The 17,588-nt window shown below is 43.5% G+C and overlaps 1 protein-coding gene across 7 annotated transcripts in view; it reads right to left on the bottom strand.

Moving 5' to 3' along the window:
- The window catches only part of TNC (tenascin C), a 91,938-nt gene that overhangs the window by 23,980 nt on the left and 50,370 nt on the right, over nucleotides 1-17,588 (bottom strand). For 2 of the 7 annotated variants that reach the window (XM_059925460.1, XM_059925458.1), the window contains 5 exons: nucleotides 16,228-16,500; nucleotides 13,148-13,420; nucleotides 10,564-10,836; nucleotides 2,472-2,744; nucleotides 652-924 (listed from right to left, as the gene is read on the bottom strand). In XM_059925460.1, coding sequence (XP_059781443.1) covers nucleotides 652-924; nucleotides 2,472-2,744; nucleotides 10,564-10,836; nucleotides 13,148-13,420; nucleotides 16,228-16,500 — 1,365 coding nt within the window. Of the gene's footprint in view, nucleotides 1-651; nucleotides 925-2,471; nucleotides 2,745-10,563; nucleotides 10,837-13,147; nucleotides 13,421-16,227; nucleotides 16,501-17,109; nucleotides 17,383-17,588 lie in introns of all 7 variants that reach the window. The other 5 variants (XM_059925462.1, XM_059925461.1, XM_059925456.1 and 2 more) reach the window with 4 other exon arrangements.

Raw genomic sequence — 17,588 nt, forward strand, 5'->3', positions numbered from 1 at the left:
TCTTTTTTCGTTCTCCTTGAAACAACTCATATTGAAAAGGATTTTCATTTCTCCTTCCAGTGCCCTGTAGAGCTGCTGTGAGTATCAAATAGAATGACGGGCCTCATGAAGAACAACCTGCCAACCTTGCCAGCCTCCTCTTTTTTCCTTCTTGATCAGGGTACTGACTATTTCACACATAGCATTTTATAACTATTAATCTTTATAGGTGGAGGTACCACTTCTTCATTATTCCCTGCATAGTTTGAACATTTGACCAAAGAACACGGAAGTATATCTCTGGATAAAACATGATAATAGGTAGAAGGAAGGGCCTTTGGGATTAAAAAAAAAAAAAGCAATGATTGATTGTAATGACTATCTTAATGACAATAATAAAAATGTTAATAGCTCTCATTTGCTCAGCCCTTGCTGTGTGCCAGGGCCTCTGTATGGGCTTTCCATGAATTATCTCATTTAATCCTCATAACACTATTAAGTAAGTGGCGTCATACTTTTTGCGTCAAGACTTAGCCATGGTCACCTGGTCTCTACTCAAGAGTCAGGATTCAAACACAAGCTTGTCTGCATCTGAAGCTCTTGTAATTTCCCAGCCCTGTGAGAAGAGGAACAGAGAACTTTTCTCTATTCTCTCCCATTTATATACGGTACCTGTTGTTGCTATAGCACTGACTGGCTGGGATCGCCTTCCACTGCTTATTCCATAGAGTTCAATTTCGTATTCAGTGGCCTCTCTGAGACCTGTTATGTCCCTGGTACGTTCGGGGGCAAGTAGGGTTATTTCCAGTGGTTCAGACTGCTTTTTGGTATCTCTGATTTTGAGAACAAAGCTGTCGAAGACCCCTTCATCAGCTGTCCAGGACAGACGGAAACCGTCTGGGGTGGCATCTGAAACCAGAAGGTTGTCAACTTCCGGCTCGGCTTCTAGAGGGGGAGAAAATGGTGGAAGGAGGAGAGAGAATATCATTCAGCAGCCTGTGCAATCTTCTCTCCAGTGGGGGTATCAATATGGAGTGATGCCCCAGCTCTCAGAGGTAGACGTGTCCTGAGATACCGAAAATAAAATTATCCATCACGAACATGTCTAGTAGATCTGGGAGAGGGGAAGGATGGAGTTGACACATTCCATACAAGCCAAGTGGGTGCTTGCATGTGTGAGTTTTGTCTAAAAGCAATTCTGTAAATCCACATCTGGACTCAGCAGTGGCCCCTCCCATGCATTATTAAACAAGTTCAAAGTCAGTAACTTGTTTACATTTGCTCTCTGTCTGCCAGTGGCTGAGTGCCCATGCTCTGTGAGACCTTCTTCTTTTCTTTTTGAAAAGACACATAAACCAGCATTAATGATCTGTAGAGCTGCCCGTGATGATACTACTGATTATATTTCCCTTGATCCTGAGGAAAATGGCTTTTAAAATGTTATGTTCTTTTTGGTCTTTTTCTTGGAGCTGCTTTACTAAAGAAGGCTCCTACTCTTGACTGGCCTGCTTTTTGTTAACCATTCAGTAAGTGTTCAGATGGTAGAACTAAGACTTGGAACCTCTTGTGCTACATACTTCAGACCCAAGGTATTATCTTGGATTGCCTTAACTAGACAAAACTCAATGTCAAGGTAAATTTAGAGCTGAATTTCCCAAAGTATACTCAGAGCAAACTATTCCTGTTTGATCATCATCCATTGTAAAATAAGTTTGGGAAACATTGCCTGGGTAAGTCCCTCTTGGAGAGAAGCATGCACATTAGAATGTTCTCTAAAGCCTTGTGGTCAAGGATCCTGTTAAACTATGTTTCACTCAGTGTTTCCAAAACTTATTTGAACATGGAACTTCTTCACTAAGTAGTACCTTTGAATATGGAGTTAGTAATCTCTAGAAAGACTTTGGGAAATACAGATTGTTGACTGTTAAAGTTGTTCACGCTATATTTCTCTAGGAATTATTAGTGTTGAGAAAATTATGGATTTAGTCTGTGTTGAAGAATCTCGATGATATTAGTGTTTACCAGTATAAGTTCACAGTTGGTTTTCCAATGACAACCCCACCTGGGAAGTTTGTCAAGATCACAGTTGAGGCTTTGAGGTGACAAACGTGGTAAATAAGTTTTTGAAATATACTCATTGGTATATTTCTTTTGAGAAGGCTGAAATGTAGCTGGGGACCAGCCATGATGAACACAGAAGAGGGTGACGTGGAGTAAGCACACAAGAGCTACAGACAAGACATGGCCTAAAGGATTTGGGATGCCTAGTGGAAACATTTCGACCTTCTCGTATCTGGAGTGGGAGAAGGGGAGTGCTTGTTAGAGACATAAGACAAGAGAGAGTGTTGGGGGGGGTGACATAAAGAACAGGCCACATCTATGGATTAAGTAGGGAACATGGACAAGGGTGTTAAAACCATGGTGATCTCATAGATGGATTACATGGAAGGGAACCAGGAAGAGGAGAAAATGGCTCACTTGAGCCAAAATACCTGTAACAATCTCAGCCCTCAAGGGCTTGGTTTGGTGCCCTTGGGTGAAGCCAGAGACCATGACCTCATAGCCAATGCCGGTTATGAGGCCTCTAAGCTCCAGCTTCCTCTGGGTTCCTGAAAGTGTGAATTCCTGGGGGTCCAGCAGCTTCCCAGAATCCACCACCGTTACTAGGAAGCTGTCAAAGGCATTCTCCGATGCCGTCCAGGAAACTGTGAACCCGTAGGGATTAATGTCGGAAATGGTTAGGTTTTCCAGAAGGGGCAAGGCCTCTGAAAGAAGGGAGGGGTGAAAATAACTCAGGTTAGCAGCACTGACTCTGCTGGGAAAGCACAAGTCTCCACGAACACTGATAGATACCCAATCAATCATTAAACATGTTATATACTCAGAAAGTGCATATTTCGTAACAGCTTATTGGGTGCCAGATGATGTTGTCTTGTGTAAATCTCTCAACAAGCCTATGAGATAGATGTTATTCCCATTATACAGGTAAGAAAACTGAGCTTCAAAGAAGTTGATTGACTTGGCCGAAGTCACAGAGCCTAGTATGTGAGAGAGCAAGGTTTTAGCTGGGTCTGACTCCAAAGGCCATGAATTTTTCCCAATAAAATCAAATATCTTGTGCTGGGCTTGGACTCCTTTATCTATTTCCCACTAACCTGTAGTCTTGAAGGAAATCAGCTTTTTTATTTTATTTTTTAAAGTATACTTCCTTTTCGGTATACTTCGTATGTTTCTATTCCACTTCTAGTTCCTATTTTGAACTAAGTTGAATAGGCCAGTTAGTGACATACATCCTCACCAGCTGAGACAAAGGGACGAGGTAAGATTTTTCATGTGTCCAAATGTAACCACTTATGATTATGGCCCAGTAAGGAATACCAAGATTTGCTAATTCTTTTGCTGTTTACTTTCCTGGATAAAGTTAGGCTCTTCAGTAAGTTCTGTCACTGTTTGTTCATTCGTTCACCAGACATCTGTGTCTCAGGCACTCTTATTTCGTAGGTGCCAAGGGATTCCCCAAAGGAATGACTTTATATCAGCTTGGTTTCTGTCAGTACTTCCCAATTGACAAGGCTTCACACCCATCATCCTATTGAGTCCTCACAATGACACTGTAAGTAGATATTACTACCCCCTCTTCTCCCCCATGGCAGCAAAGGAAGTAGAGAGGTCAACGATTTATCCAAGGTCACATATCCACTAGGCGGCTGAGCTGGGATCCAACCCAGATCATCTGACTCCGGGTTCAATGTTCTTTCCACACCCTAAGCCAAAGTCTAATAATTAGTCAAGCCCATGGGTGCTGGCAAGACCGGAGGCATAAGCAGCATTAGTGGAGAAGGTCCAGTGGCTCCCCTCTAGTAAAACAAAACACAGTCATGGTGAATGTGTTTATTTTTCATCAAAGTGGGCATGGGGATGGGAATTCCATGGCCAAGGCTGCTTTAGCTGCCATCTAGGTTAGAGCCTGCTTTTTCACTGAAGCTAAATGGAAGCATTCAAAGAGATAAATGACCTTACACTAATGCCCAGAGTCTAATCATGGAATGTAAAGAAAAATGTTTAAAAACAGATGTTTGGTGACTGAAAGAACGAGTGAATGAATGCCGTAACCCCCTAAGCAGAGATTTAAATTTTGCTGTGGCTTGGATTTCCTGGACTTATTTTGAACCACTTGGTGTTTGTCTTGAAGCTTTTTTTTTTTTTTTTTTAACCAAATAAGGATCTCCCCCAAATCATAACTCTATCAAAGACAAAGATGAAATCACATACACTGTGCAAACAGGCCTCTTTGTCTGCAAGGCAAGGGTTTCAAATTCTGTTGCAGAGCTTTGTTTAGATAAGTGGCGCCTTCTCTGATAACTGGCCTCCTTGCACTTCCATGTCATCAAAGCAGAGACTTCTGATGAAAAGGAGGGTGTTCAGGCTAATTAGTCCATCAAGGGCTTGTTATTTATAGTCCCTTATGTTCAGTTTTTTTTTTTTTTTTCTTTTCTCTTTTTAAAATATGCTTCTTTTAAAATGCGGAGTCTTTTCACATCAAGGATTAGCTGAGACAATGCTGTAACTGGATCTAGGATTCCCAAGACCAGCCTCCCTTTCTTCTCTCTGTTCTATGGGAGGTCCTGCAAGAGGCTATAAATAAGGGCCTGATGGGATCCGTGGCCGGCCATGCTTCCCCTTCTGGGCACTGAAGTTCTTAGTCATGGCTACTCCTCGCCTCACCCCACTAAGGAATTACTTGTTCTGCATCTGAAGACTGAACAATTGAATTCACATTAGCTAACTGGACAGAAAGCATTAACTACTCTCTGATCTTACATGAAAACATGTAGTGTTCTCTTAAAAATAATAGGAAAGTCATGATTGCAGAGGTCTCTTGTTTCTATCTAGGCTGTTGCTTTTTTTTTTTTTTTTCTTTCTTTTCATTTTTTTTTTTTCTATTGCTTATTTTTAAGAACACTACTTTCCTCATATTGTTGGGAGATAGAGGAAAGGACCCAGCAACTGTAAAATGCCTCTGGGATGCCGGGCAGTTAAATTGCACCACGTCCATTTAATCCCTGAGAAAAGGCTGCCGGAGGTGCCTGTGAATATTTTCTCTTCATACATAAAGGAGTGGGGTTCAGAGAAGTTAAGAACTGGCCAAGGTTATGTAGCTAAAAAGATGTGGGAGAGGATTAGAAACCACATAGCCTGATCTCAAGATCCCCACTCTTCTAGGAAACCATGCCGCCTCCAGTTAAATATGTAATTGAACTTATTAATGTATTTTACTTATGTAGATAAATAGCAATTTATAGCAATTCAGACCTCAAGAGAGGCCTGGTTTAAAGTGAAAATCAGCCAGCAAAGTTGGTCTCCTAAAAATTATCATTAGTGGAAGGCAAGAGACTTCTAAATATTTTCTGAGGCTTTTCAGGCTAGAGATTTGGTAAATTGACACCATTTGCAGCCTTTGCCATTGATTTAGGATAATTTCAGGAAAGGAAATAGAAAACCATTTGTTTTTGTAATTCAAAGAGAGGTAAGAAGTCGAGTTTAATGAATGGTTAAGGTTTAATTGAAATTGAGATCTATTTGCTATCTTAGATTGAACCTTCATGAATCTGTTGTAGATGTCAATCTTAAGAAGTAACTTTTTTAGAAGAAAAAGATAAATTATTATTTCCGGGGCAGGTAGTTCATGGGCTGCTTTACCTAGCATGACTTATGGACAAAATCCTGCCTTGGGCCATTTCTAACTTAGAACTCACTCTTCAGCCAGAGTCTCCAAACCGTGAATCAGACAGCCTGTAAAACTGGGCACAGAATTCCTTGGCAGTTTTATACAACTGTTGAGTCTACTGGCTCCACTTCCTAAAAGTGGCCGTGAAAGGTCTCTCTTTGCAAGAGTATTTGCTTTCTTTTCATGTAGAAGTTTACATATGGAATGAAGACTATATTTGGGGTTGAATTTCCCTTTAGAATGCCTATCCTCTTTCTTTCTTTTCCCCATTTTAGAATTCTGAAGAGACAAGCGAGAACCTTTGAATGAGTACCTGTCACGACAAAAGCAGTGAGGGGTCTGGTGGGGTCCCCAGCCCAGGTGGTCCCTGCCACACTAACGTCATAGCCAGTGCTCTCCACCAAGCCCGTGATGTGAGCATGCTGTGCGTCTCCTGAGACTGTGAACTGCTGGGGCTCGTGCAGCGAGGGAGAAATCCTAACACTGATAACAATCTTTGCGAAAGGCCTGGCTTGAGTGGTCCATGACACGTTGAAGCTGTCAGGGGTAATATTGCTAAGGATTAGCCTGCCCAACAGTGGCTCTGGCTCTGAGGGAAAGGAACATGGGCAGAGAGAATGAGAGACACATTATGAGAGGAAGCAGAGGACTTCTACAGAATGTAGCCATAGAATCTGAAAGTATCAATCCCTCCAAATATTTGCAGAAAGGTAGCGTATTAGGCTGTGTCCACACCTGCGCCGGTTATAATGTTAGAAAATATATTGCTTTCTCTGCAGGTGTGGACTTGCATTTTTTTTTTAAGTAGAGACGTGACCACTTGCTGGTCATGTGTGAAGAAAAGTGAAGAAGCCATTATAGCAGTAGATGAATTATTGTAAAGATGTATTAAGAGTACATTTTCTAAGGTTTGTGATGGGACACTAGCTCTGTAAGATGTTCCAAGAAAAGATAGCTTCACATTATATTGAATATTGTATCTCATCCTAGAGATTCACGAAGCATACTAGCATTTTAAAGGCCTCAGAATGCTGGTTCTGTAAAGAAACCTACTTAATTTTGTTTAGCCCAGCACTTCATAAACTTATCAATGGATACCTTTTCTGAGGAATATTCTCTGAACATGTCAAGTTGCTGGTGTGCCACTGAGCATGCCTTAGAAAATGCTACTTTGGAGTTTCCCGATTTAGTCTTCTATGATCTATTTGGATTGTAGAAATTAAAGGTTAATATCCACAGAAGAGAAATTCTTTGTAGTAGTCAAAAACCCAAATGTATGCACCATAGGAAAATCTACATCTCACTCTAAACACTATAAAGATGAAAATGTCCTCTATTTAAAAATTCCTGGTATATGTAGAAGTTAAAGGAAGACTTGAAGTTAGACTTTGCATTTTCTGATTATGAAATTCACTTATTGGATAATTTGGAAAGATGGATGGTTCCACTGAGGTTAAGTTCCTCTTGTCCCTTAAAATCTAGATAATCAGTGATGAGAACAACTCATTTTTAATGTAGGGGGCCTATACTGCTAGTTTCAACTGGGATGTATATGGTCTGGCCACCTAAATGCACGTTTATCAAATAATACTAACATTAAAATAAGTTCAACCCAGACTGTATTTTAGAGAGAGGCAACAGTCCTGGAGGACTGAGATACCAGGATCAGGATTTAGGGTTGGGAAGAAGCAGACTCCTCCAAGGACTCGGGTGTTGTTTTGCCGCAGCTCCAGTATTTGGAGGAAAGAAGGAGCTCATCTGGATAAACTTTAAGTGGACAATTGCACAGCATAACTCAATGCCATAAAGTCTCTAAGGACAAATGAATCTGGCTCAGAAGCAGAGGATAGCCGTAAGTAATGGCATGGGATTTCCTCCTTAGCAATTAGTTTGAGAAGCTAATGATGCTATAATTTTCAGGTACAGCATTGGCAAATTACCTCAACCACAGAAAAAGTGAAATCCTTCAAATGGGACTCTGTCTGCTTTTTCCTTATATTTTGCTGTGGAAGGACTCTCCCGAATTAAGGACGCATGTTAGGACTCTTTTCATGCTACCAGACAGAGACTGGCAGTGCCAAAACCCAATAAGACCTGGGTTTTCAAGGTCACCTTAACCTCTAGCTGTCTCCCAAAGGATGCAACCAAGCTGAAAAGCGAGATGCAAGAAGAAAACTCAGAGAACGGTAGTTAGGGTCCAGTCAGTGTTGCATGAAAGCTAGGGATGTTTTTCTTTTACCACTTCTAACCCTTTGAAACAATTTCTTGACATGTTGTCTGCTTCCAGGAAAGACAGACATTTTCAAAAACTTAATACTCTGAATGCTCACCACATGCACCAAGATTTGAACAAGATGATAGATGAAAGGAAGACTGACACTTTGTGACAGATGTTAGTGAATGACAAAACATGCTTGATAGAGTAAATGTCAAAAAAGAGCAGTCTGTAGGGAATGCAGACAAATAAAATCTCAAGAACAAGATGAGACCACTGGGTCCTCTCATGTGGGACTTGGGGTGTGCTTTGGAGTCTTTTTCTCTGCATGCTAGTGACACTACTTTTAAAATCTTGGTGGAGAGAAAGAGAATGTAGATCGTTCTGACCGAGGAAACAACAATGGCATGCACACACCCCTTTGAATAAGACATGGGCAAACTTTGATTAGAAAGACCACAGGCAGACAATAATGGGAACTGGAAAAGATTATTCAAGATCAGATGAAAGGATGGTTTGGAAATTCAACCAAAGCACATCAGGTTAACTCTATACAAACAAACAGAGCAACTCCAGATGTGAGTGGGTATTTAGAAAAAAGAGGTTGACACAGAAGTTCCTTAATTTGGGGTGAGACTTTTTCTTTTTGAAGTTTTAAAGCTCTGATTTGGATGTCTCTCTCAAATTTGAGAAGGATCTGGAGGAACCAGGAGGGTGAAACATGGGTAGAGGTTGATTTTTTTGGAAGGCTCTTCAGGGGAAGTTCAAGGGAGAGTGAAGAACCCATCGTGGGAAATACCTGTGGTCGCTTGCACCATCAGGGTCTGAGCACACTGCCTGCCAATCAGCCCGTGAAGGTGGACAGTGTAATCAGAAGAAGCTTTGAGGTTGGCGATGACAAAGCTGCGAGACGCCGCAGGCACAGAACGTACCACCATTTCCTGGAGGTGGTCAGAATTCCTGACTTCTATAAGAAAGCTATCAAAGGCAGACTCGTGAGCTTTCCAGGAGATGGACACACTGCCCGAGGTCACATTTGAGACAGTGAGGCAGCTAAGGAGAGGTTCAGCTACTAAAGCAAGAAGAAAAAAATACAAAAGTGTGTCAATTCAAAACACTATTAGAGGGACTTCCCTGGTGGCGCAGTGCTTAAGAATCCGCCTGCCAATGCAGGGGACAAGGGTTCAAGCTCTGGGCCGGGAAGATCCCACATGCCACACCGTGTGCCACAACTACTAAAGCCTGCATGCCTAGAGCCCGTGCTCCTCAACAAGAGAAGCCACTGCAATGAGAAGCCCGTGCACTGCATCGAAGAGTAGCCCCCGCTCGCCGCAAGTAGAGAAAGCCCGCGCGCAGCAATGAAGACCCAACGCAGCCAAAAAAACCAAAAAACAAAAAGCAAAAAAACAAAAAAAAACACTATTAGAGGGTCAAAATCAAAACATGTAAGACTAAATCCATAAAGTTTTAGCCTTTACCCTCTGGTAAAGACACTTGCCCTTTTTTGAAAACCAACTTGAGCCATGAGGAAGAAATATATGTGTTTGACTAATTTCCCTAGGTTTTGGTATACTTTCATGTGGCTGGGATGAGAACTAGGTATTGCTGGCTCACTGCTTTTCCTGTGGTCCACGCTGATAACACTTTGTAGTGTTATGAGGACAGACTCTCCCTCAACTGTGAGTAACTTAAATGATAGATGCTTTTGATACTACAATGTTAACCCTTTTCCTGAATTCCCCTAGAATATGGGACCCCTTTTTGTGATCAAGAAGAAAAGACTCTCCTGTGCTTACTCCACAAATAACTTTAAATTTCAGTGTGTGATGTCTAACTTTATCTCTCGAGAGAAGGCATTGTCCAAAATGTGCTAAGAATGCTATTTTGAATGGACAAGGCTCTCCTTTCTGAATTCACATAGAATTCTCTTTTGCTGCATTCCAGAGAGCATTTCCCATAGCGTGTATGTCACAGATACCGCGGATTTAGTGAAAGCAGTTCACTCTTTTGTTGACCAAGTTCCTTATTTAAACTCTACTCTACTCTACTTTTATTTTTCCCATCTCCCATTCACTGTTCTGGAAGCAAGCCAGCATGTTCTGGTCTTTTCTCCTAGAGGTGGCATTGGAATTGGAGTGGTCTGAATGGCATGACTTCCTCGTGCACTCATGTGATGAATAATCTTTGCTCTTTCTCATCACTTGCCCAATTCAGTTTCATTAAATCATTGGAATATTTGGGTATTAGGAAGTCAAAGGCACTAGGAAGACAAAGACAGTTGGATAACACACAATATAATTTTTAAGACCTCTCTGACCAATATAGACGTCTTTCCAAGTCAAGGACAGCTCTCATCATGGCTTTTTGGCTACTGATGAGGAGAATTCTTTTCTCCAGATTCAACTTGGCATTCTGGACCAAACTACATTTTATGCTGCAAATGTCCTGGTCAGGGATAAATTAGGAAAGTCACCATCTGGGCTGCTGCTGGAAGAGAGTTATGTTAAATAGCGCTCCAGCCTAGTGTCACGGAACAGTTAGCACCCTGTGGCCTGTGCTTCAGTGGGCAGGAAGGAGTGGCTTTGCCCTGCAAAAAAGATTCTGGAGAGAGGGTGTTAGGAGCGGGTGAACGTGCATGTACCTGTGGTGGCCGTGGTACTGATGGTTTTGATCCGATTGCTGGGAGTGAGTCCAGAGAGGTAGACAATAAAACGATTATTAGGGCGGAGCCCTGAGATGTGAGCAGTTCGTTCAGCACCAGAGATGTTATATTCCATCGTTTCCAGGAACCTATTGGAATCAATAATTTCAATGGTAAAGGTCTTGAAGGCCCCATCGGTAGCTGTCCAGGAGAGATTGAAGCCCTCAGGAGTGATGTCAGAAACATTTAAGTTTCCGATTTCAGGTTCTCCGGCTGAAAAAGGAGGGGTAGGAGAGAAGAAACAAATAAATCTGAGTTAATCATTGCGTTTGGGTTTTAAGACTGCAGTTGTTAACAGAACCATAGCTAGAAAGATCCGACAGTTCAGGCTTAGGGTGACATGAAGCGATGTTACCAATCAGTGCCAATGGGAGAGAAAAAGGGGATTTATTAAAAGAAAAATACAAAAAGGAAGGTATGGCAATTAGATTTCCCCGCTCTGGAGCTGCCACACAAGATCAGGGCCTGGCCAAGATCTGGCGTGTGTGAGGAGACATGCCCAGTGACGGCAGCAGGACCTGTTCTGTCGAAACCCAGATGCTTCTGGGAGCCACACCTCAGGGATGCTGGCCATCGGTCAAAAGATACGAGCGCTGGCGGCTTCTAGTCTCTTAAATTGCACTCAGGAGACCACGAGTACTAGGCTCCAGCCAGCAGACATCCTTTGCTTTGAGGGAGCTCCCATCTGTTCAGATGACGACTAAATAATTCTGATGCCTTTACCCTCCCAAGGTGGTACCTTGAGGCTTCTGATTTTGTGACTCAAAGGGAATTGGCAATTGTTCAGTGTAATTCTTGGTATTTTCATCATACTTCTGACAAGGGCCAGCTGTTCTCATATTCTGTTAAAATAGGTTGTCTTTTCTTAACTGCTTCTACGTGGGCCAAGAAAGCTAGTACTGCATTGCCAACCAAGAGAGCTGAGCCAGGACAAGGCCGTCAGGCAACCCTGTTCGGCCAAGAAGTAACATTTTTTCTCAGAGATGATCCTACCAGTGGTTTTCCGAGCAACAGGAATAAAACATGCAGAGGGCAGGCAGAAGCAAGATTTGAAAAGCTAGTATTGTCTCTCTAGCAAGGCAGGAGAAAGACTTCCCATCCCAAGAGATCTGGTGAAACGCAGGTCAGATGGAATTATGGCCCTCCTTCCCCACAGACCGACTTGTCAGGAGCAAGAATGTTGCTATCATTATAAAGAAAAAAAAAAAAAACATATAAAAATACTAAGAACACCCAAACTGCAAGATCTGCAGGAAAGATCAAAAGTGGCGGGTGATTTCTTTGCCTTCTGAGAAGGGATTGTTTATGGATGTTAGATAAAAGAGCCCTGAGTCCATCCAGGGCAGCCTCAGCTGCAATTTTTAGGCATTTCAGGGTCACCATTCATGCAGCAGTTGTCTGTGCTGTGTATTTATCTCAGCGAGAGTTACTGAAATGATTGAGGCTAAAATGCAGAGCTACGTTTTTGCTAGAATCCACTAGGACACACAGGTTTGCAGAAAAGTTTAGTTGCAATAATCATAGGAAAATGGGGCAGGCATATGCAAAACCAAACCTAACAGCCTCTACTCAACTTCAAACCAATGGAGGCACATGGGAAGATGAAACATGGAAAGCAGTGCTGGGGAGGGCTGGGCTCTTCAGCAGGCGGGAGGGAAACACTGAATGCCCTGTCACTGGAGCAGAGTGATGAGTAAACTGTAATGCACCCTCCTGGGTCCGGGCTGAGAGTTTGCCATTCAAAGGCCAACAGTCCAGGGAGCAACTCTCGACTAAAAGAACAAAAAGGGCATCAGATCTTTGACATTCATAGCCCGGGACATTCTTTGCTTCAAATGCTGCTGTGTGTACTTCTGCTAATGAATGGCTTGTTCTTTGGTACTGTCTCCAGTCATAATTGTGTGATTTTTTTGTTTTTTTTCTTTTTTGGTCTAGCTATTTGCTAATTTGATGTTCTAACAGTGACTGAGTATCTGAGAGAATTGCCCGGAGGAGGAGGGTAATTCAGTTTCCCTTATTATACTCAGTGCATTTTAAAGAAACATTTAAATTAAAACATTTTGAAATGCAAGAACTGCATGCCCATACCCTTGAGGGATCTGGGATAGTAAAGCACCATTTGCAACTAGCAAAAAGACTCTCTAAGGTAAATAATCTGTGCTCCACCAGAACTCACACATCGGAAGGGTCGGCTTTTAGTTATATCCAAGCACTGGAGAAAAGAGTTAAGACCATCAGGCTGTCTTGTGAAATGGAAAGCCATCCTTTAGAAGAGATGTAGTTATAGGATTGGATAGGGAAGGTCTGGGAGAGGCTAGAGGCTAGAGGTCAGAAAAGGTAGCGTCTGCACGTTCATTCTTGAGATGTCAAAGGCATCTGGACCAAGGCACAGCCCCTAGGGAGGTGTGTGAGCGTGCAAGTTCAGTAGCCAATGGGCACATGGAAAGGATTTAGATATGGACAGAAGCCGGCTCCCCACACGCCTCTTGGAGAGAAAGCATCATGGACAGGGAGAGGAAGGTACCTGTGGAGGCCTCAGCAGAGAGCGCTGGTGTCCTATAGCCCCGGATCACCCCGTAGATGGTGACTGTATAAGGGGTGGCGGCCTTGAGGCCCTGGACGTCCACAGCCCGCAGGCTGCCGGGCGCCGTGAGGTTCTGAGCCGCCTCCACCCTGTTGGCCTCCTGCACCTGAATGACAAAGTGCTCAAAGGCCTGGTCAGCTGTGGTCCAGTTGAGTTTGAGGCCATCCCAGCCAGCCTCGGTCACGACTAAGTGTCCCAGCTTGGGGAGCTCCGCTGAAGAAGGACAGAGAGGAATTTGTCAGTTCTGCAAACGGAAAACGGAGAAAGCAAACGTCCCACAGCCCAGCTCTAGGGAAGAAAGAAAGGGGCAAGAGATTTTCTTGTGTTTGTGTGTGTGGTCATTCTTGGTCTCGGGGAATTTCCTGTTTGAACTGCGGTAATCTGGCCACAGCTTTCTTCAGGAGTTGAAGATGGTCAGAAAGGGGAACATCTACATTGTTCATCCTTGAGATGGCAGTGCCGTCACGACCCCTGACAACCCACGGCTGGGAGGTCTCTGAGGGTCATGCATGACTAGCACCCTCAAGGCCCATGGGAAATGTGGGATTGTGGGTCAGGGTAAGAGAAGTAGGAGTTGGTGAAAAGTACAGGCTCTGGAGGCAGAGGGGCCTTGGTTAGAATTCCAACACCGGTGTTCGCTAGCTGCGTAATCTTGGGCATGTCACCCAGGTCATCTCTGAGACTTGTGCTCCGCATCTTCAATTGGAGCTGACAGTACCATTTCATTGGAACGTGTGATGATTGGATGATAATATTTATAAACCTCTGAGCTTATACCTGACACATACCTGACATCACACCTGATACACAGTGAGGACCTGGTAAGCGGCAGCCTAACAGATACACAGCTGTTCCTTGGTACCCTTGGGGGATGGGTTCCAGGACCCCCATAGATAACAAGCTGAGGATGCATATAAAATGGTGTAGTATTTGCATATCACCTATGCACACCCTCCTGTATACTTTAAAAAAATCATCTCTAGATTACTTATAATACCTAATGCAATGTAAATGCTATGTGTGTAGTTACCAGCACATGGCAAATTCAAGTTTTGTCTTTTGGAGCTTCCTGGAATTTTTTTCCCTGTATTTTCTATCCTCAGTTGGTTGGCTCTGAGAATGCAGAGCTGTGTGTCACTGTTTGGATGTTTCTCCTTGGAACTTATTGGTCACGTGGGAGAGGATTACCTGCTTCGTCTCATTACTAGACTTTGGAGAGATCATCTCATTGCTGGCCACAGGCTGTCTGACTGGGTGTATAAAGCATGTGCTGAATCAGGTTTGGACAAGTCTGATGTTTTATCTCTGGACTTTTCTCATCTTTCAGAGATCAAAGTTTCCGTACTGTACTGGATTCTTGGCTTCATGTTTTCCCTCCCCCCTTCTCCTGATAGCACTTTGTGTCTGATTGAAGAATGTCTGCATCACAAACAAGGCTGTTTGTGCCTACTCTTCATTAAAAGTGATTCTGTTTTGCTCAGCAAATGGTGCAGAGCAGGACCCACTATTCATTTTTCTACAAGGTAGGAAGGAAATTTAATGTAGTCATTGCTGATTTAGAGAGTTTGGGTTCCAGATATGGAAACACTCACTACTTAGTGGAATTCTGCTCAGGGTTAAGTGCAATCTCCCAGCCTCTCTTTTTAAGGCTGAAGTGGCCATGGATTTGAAGTCAGAAAAGAAAATATCTGCAAGACTTCCCCCAGAAAGAGTATGAGATATTCCAGGATTCAGTGCACAAGGAGAGGCGGGGCAAACTTGACCTTTTAGAGGGGCTGTATTCAAACTGTAGTACTGGTCCTTTTATGGAAGAACTGGGTTGGGGACATGGGTGCGGGCAGCCCTCTCCTCCTTCCCAGCTCACCAAGAATAGCTGTTCATTTATCTGTCATATAGTGGGGTTCCTTGTAAGATTTCACGTGCAAAAGGAATTTGCTGCTAAAAACAAAAAGTTTACAAACTACAGATGCGGATCATTAGCACCCTGCTCCCAGATCCCACGTGTCTCAAAGGCCCCTTTTGCTCTTGTTTGGTTTGACAATATTCTGGGAAACACAGGCCATTGATAATCTGGCCAGTTTAGGTGTATTGCAACATTACTTTTCTTATTTGGGGAATTGTGTGTAGTTTCTAGCAAGGACCAGGTTTATTTGGTATGTATGAGCAAGGACAACAATTCATTTGATTAGGTTATTTGGGCGGCATTTTCAAAACACAGTATGTGTAGAGAAGGGCATGGGCTTAGGGCCCGCATAAAAACCCTGTTCCCCCAAATCAGGCTCATTTTCCCATGGCCTTTTTTAAAGTTGTTTCTAGAAACCGCATGACCAGCACAGAGTTTTCTATAACAGATGGGGTTGCACATCTTCAGGGGACAAATTGAGATGAATTGTTTTTCCTCTCCAAACTGAATCAAAAACTTTGAAGTCAAACATGACTCTCCTTTCTTAGAAATAGCCCTGCCTTGAGGATGTGTTAAGGAGAGAGAGACTTGGCTAACTTGAGCAGAAGATGATAGATCATTTCAAAGGTTATTCTGTGGAGGTCTGACTACCAGATGGATGGCAGTAAGTGACTCTGAGGCCACTCATGATAAGATTTCTCTAGAAAGTTCTGACCTTATTCTTGTGTCACAGCCCTACTGTTTATGCTATTTATATTATGATATGTTGCTATCTGATAAATTTAGCTATTTGGCATTCAAAATTTACTATAGGAGGGGTGCTTTGCTATGTACTTTCGTTCGTTATCTCATTTACTGCTCATGACAGTGTTCTGAGGTAGGAGTATTATCTCTGATTTGAAGGTGAGAAATGAAGGCTCAGAGGTGTACAATGAGATACCCAAGAATATTCGGCCAGACAGGTGGAATTCCAACCCACACCCTCCGGAGTTACAGCTTGTGTTCATGCTGCCTGCCAACAGCTTTGAGAGAGGGCCCTGATACATGGGGAATTTTCTCTGTTCCAATGAATTGGCTGACACAATCAGGTCCCTGGTCTGGGAGGAGGGTCGTATACCTGTGATGACCTCCACAGCAAGGGGTTGAGTGCTGCGGCCCCTGACCTTGCCACGCAGGGTGATTGTATAACGGGTACCAGCCCTGAGGCCTGGGATTTCCGCGGAGCACAGGCTGCCAGGAACCGTGAGACTGCGAGCTTCTTGGGCCAGGTCAGCCTCCCGGATCTCAATGACAAACTGCTCATAGATCCCATCTGGGCTGGTCCAGTCCAGTCTGAGGGCATCCCAGCTAACCTCAGTCACCGTGAGGTTCCCCAGATCTGGAACCTCCTCTGCATAAGAAGACAGAGTTGCTGAGTTACTAAAAAAGGCAGTTGCACGCTGGGACTCAGGCGAGATGGCATTTTGGTTGAGGTTGGGGTGGGTTGTCTGGTTAGTGTTGATCACAGATGCGTGATTTACAGCAGGTGTTGAGGACACTCTAATTGTTGGCACTAAAGCCAGGGCTTTCCTAGTCAGCCTTTGGAAATGAGACATAGTTCTCAGAATTGTTCACAGCTTCCATTCTTGACATACAGATGGTGCTCTGCGGAGTCCTCTGATGCATTCTGAAAATGAGCTCGGATCAACGTTTTTATTTTCCCACTCGCAGAGTGCGCTTTCCAACTTCTTAGCTATTACGACTGAAACTTGCTTTAAAAGAAAAGTCACCTCAATTTATATAAAAGAGGAGTAGGTGGAACTTTCCATGGAATTGGCTAGCATGCTAGGACTAGGGCTTGGCCAAATAAGGGACGGGACCTTTGTAAGGAAGCAGGGATGATTCACCGGTATTCCCCACTGGGGTAGGGGCTGAACCCAGTTTAGAGCAGGGAAGAGCGTTGATCCCTCCTGAGCAGAGACAGTGGGAGGAAACAAATTAATGAAGTTGTCTAGAATACCTGTCAAGACTTCAACAGAGAGAGGGGTTGTGCTGAAGTCCCGAGTCACCCCGCGGATGGTGACGCTATAGTGAGTGGCTGCCTTGAGCCCAGGCAGGTCCACGGACCTCAGTCCTCCCGGGACAGTGAGGTTTTGGGCTGCCTCGTCTGTGTCAGTTTCCTGCACCTGAATGAGAAACTGCTCGTAGGCTCCTTCCGGAGCCGTCCAGTGGAGTTTGAGGGCATCCCAGCCCACCTCGGACACCGTGACCTCTCCCAAACGGGGAGCTTCTCCTGGAGAAGGACAAAGAACCAGTTTAATGATCAAATCACACACCAAGATCCAGGGACTCCTTAACGAAAGAACAGGCTTTATATTACTTTTTTTTTTTTTTTTTAAATGTGACTTTCTTTAGATAACCACGCAGCTTCCTAAATTTGAGAAATAGAGCCAAGGGGGTGAGGCGTAGGAAAACATTTGTGATCTTATTTCATTAAGG

This window comes from Balaenoptera ricei, chromosome 6 (genome assembly GCF_028023285.1).
Source record: "Balaenoptera ricei isolate mBalRic1 chromosome 6, mBalRic1.hap2, whole genome shotgun sequence".
NCBI lineage: Eukaryota > Metazoa > Chordata > Mammalia > Artiodactyla > Balaenopteridae > Balaenoptera > Balaenoptera ricei.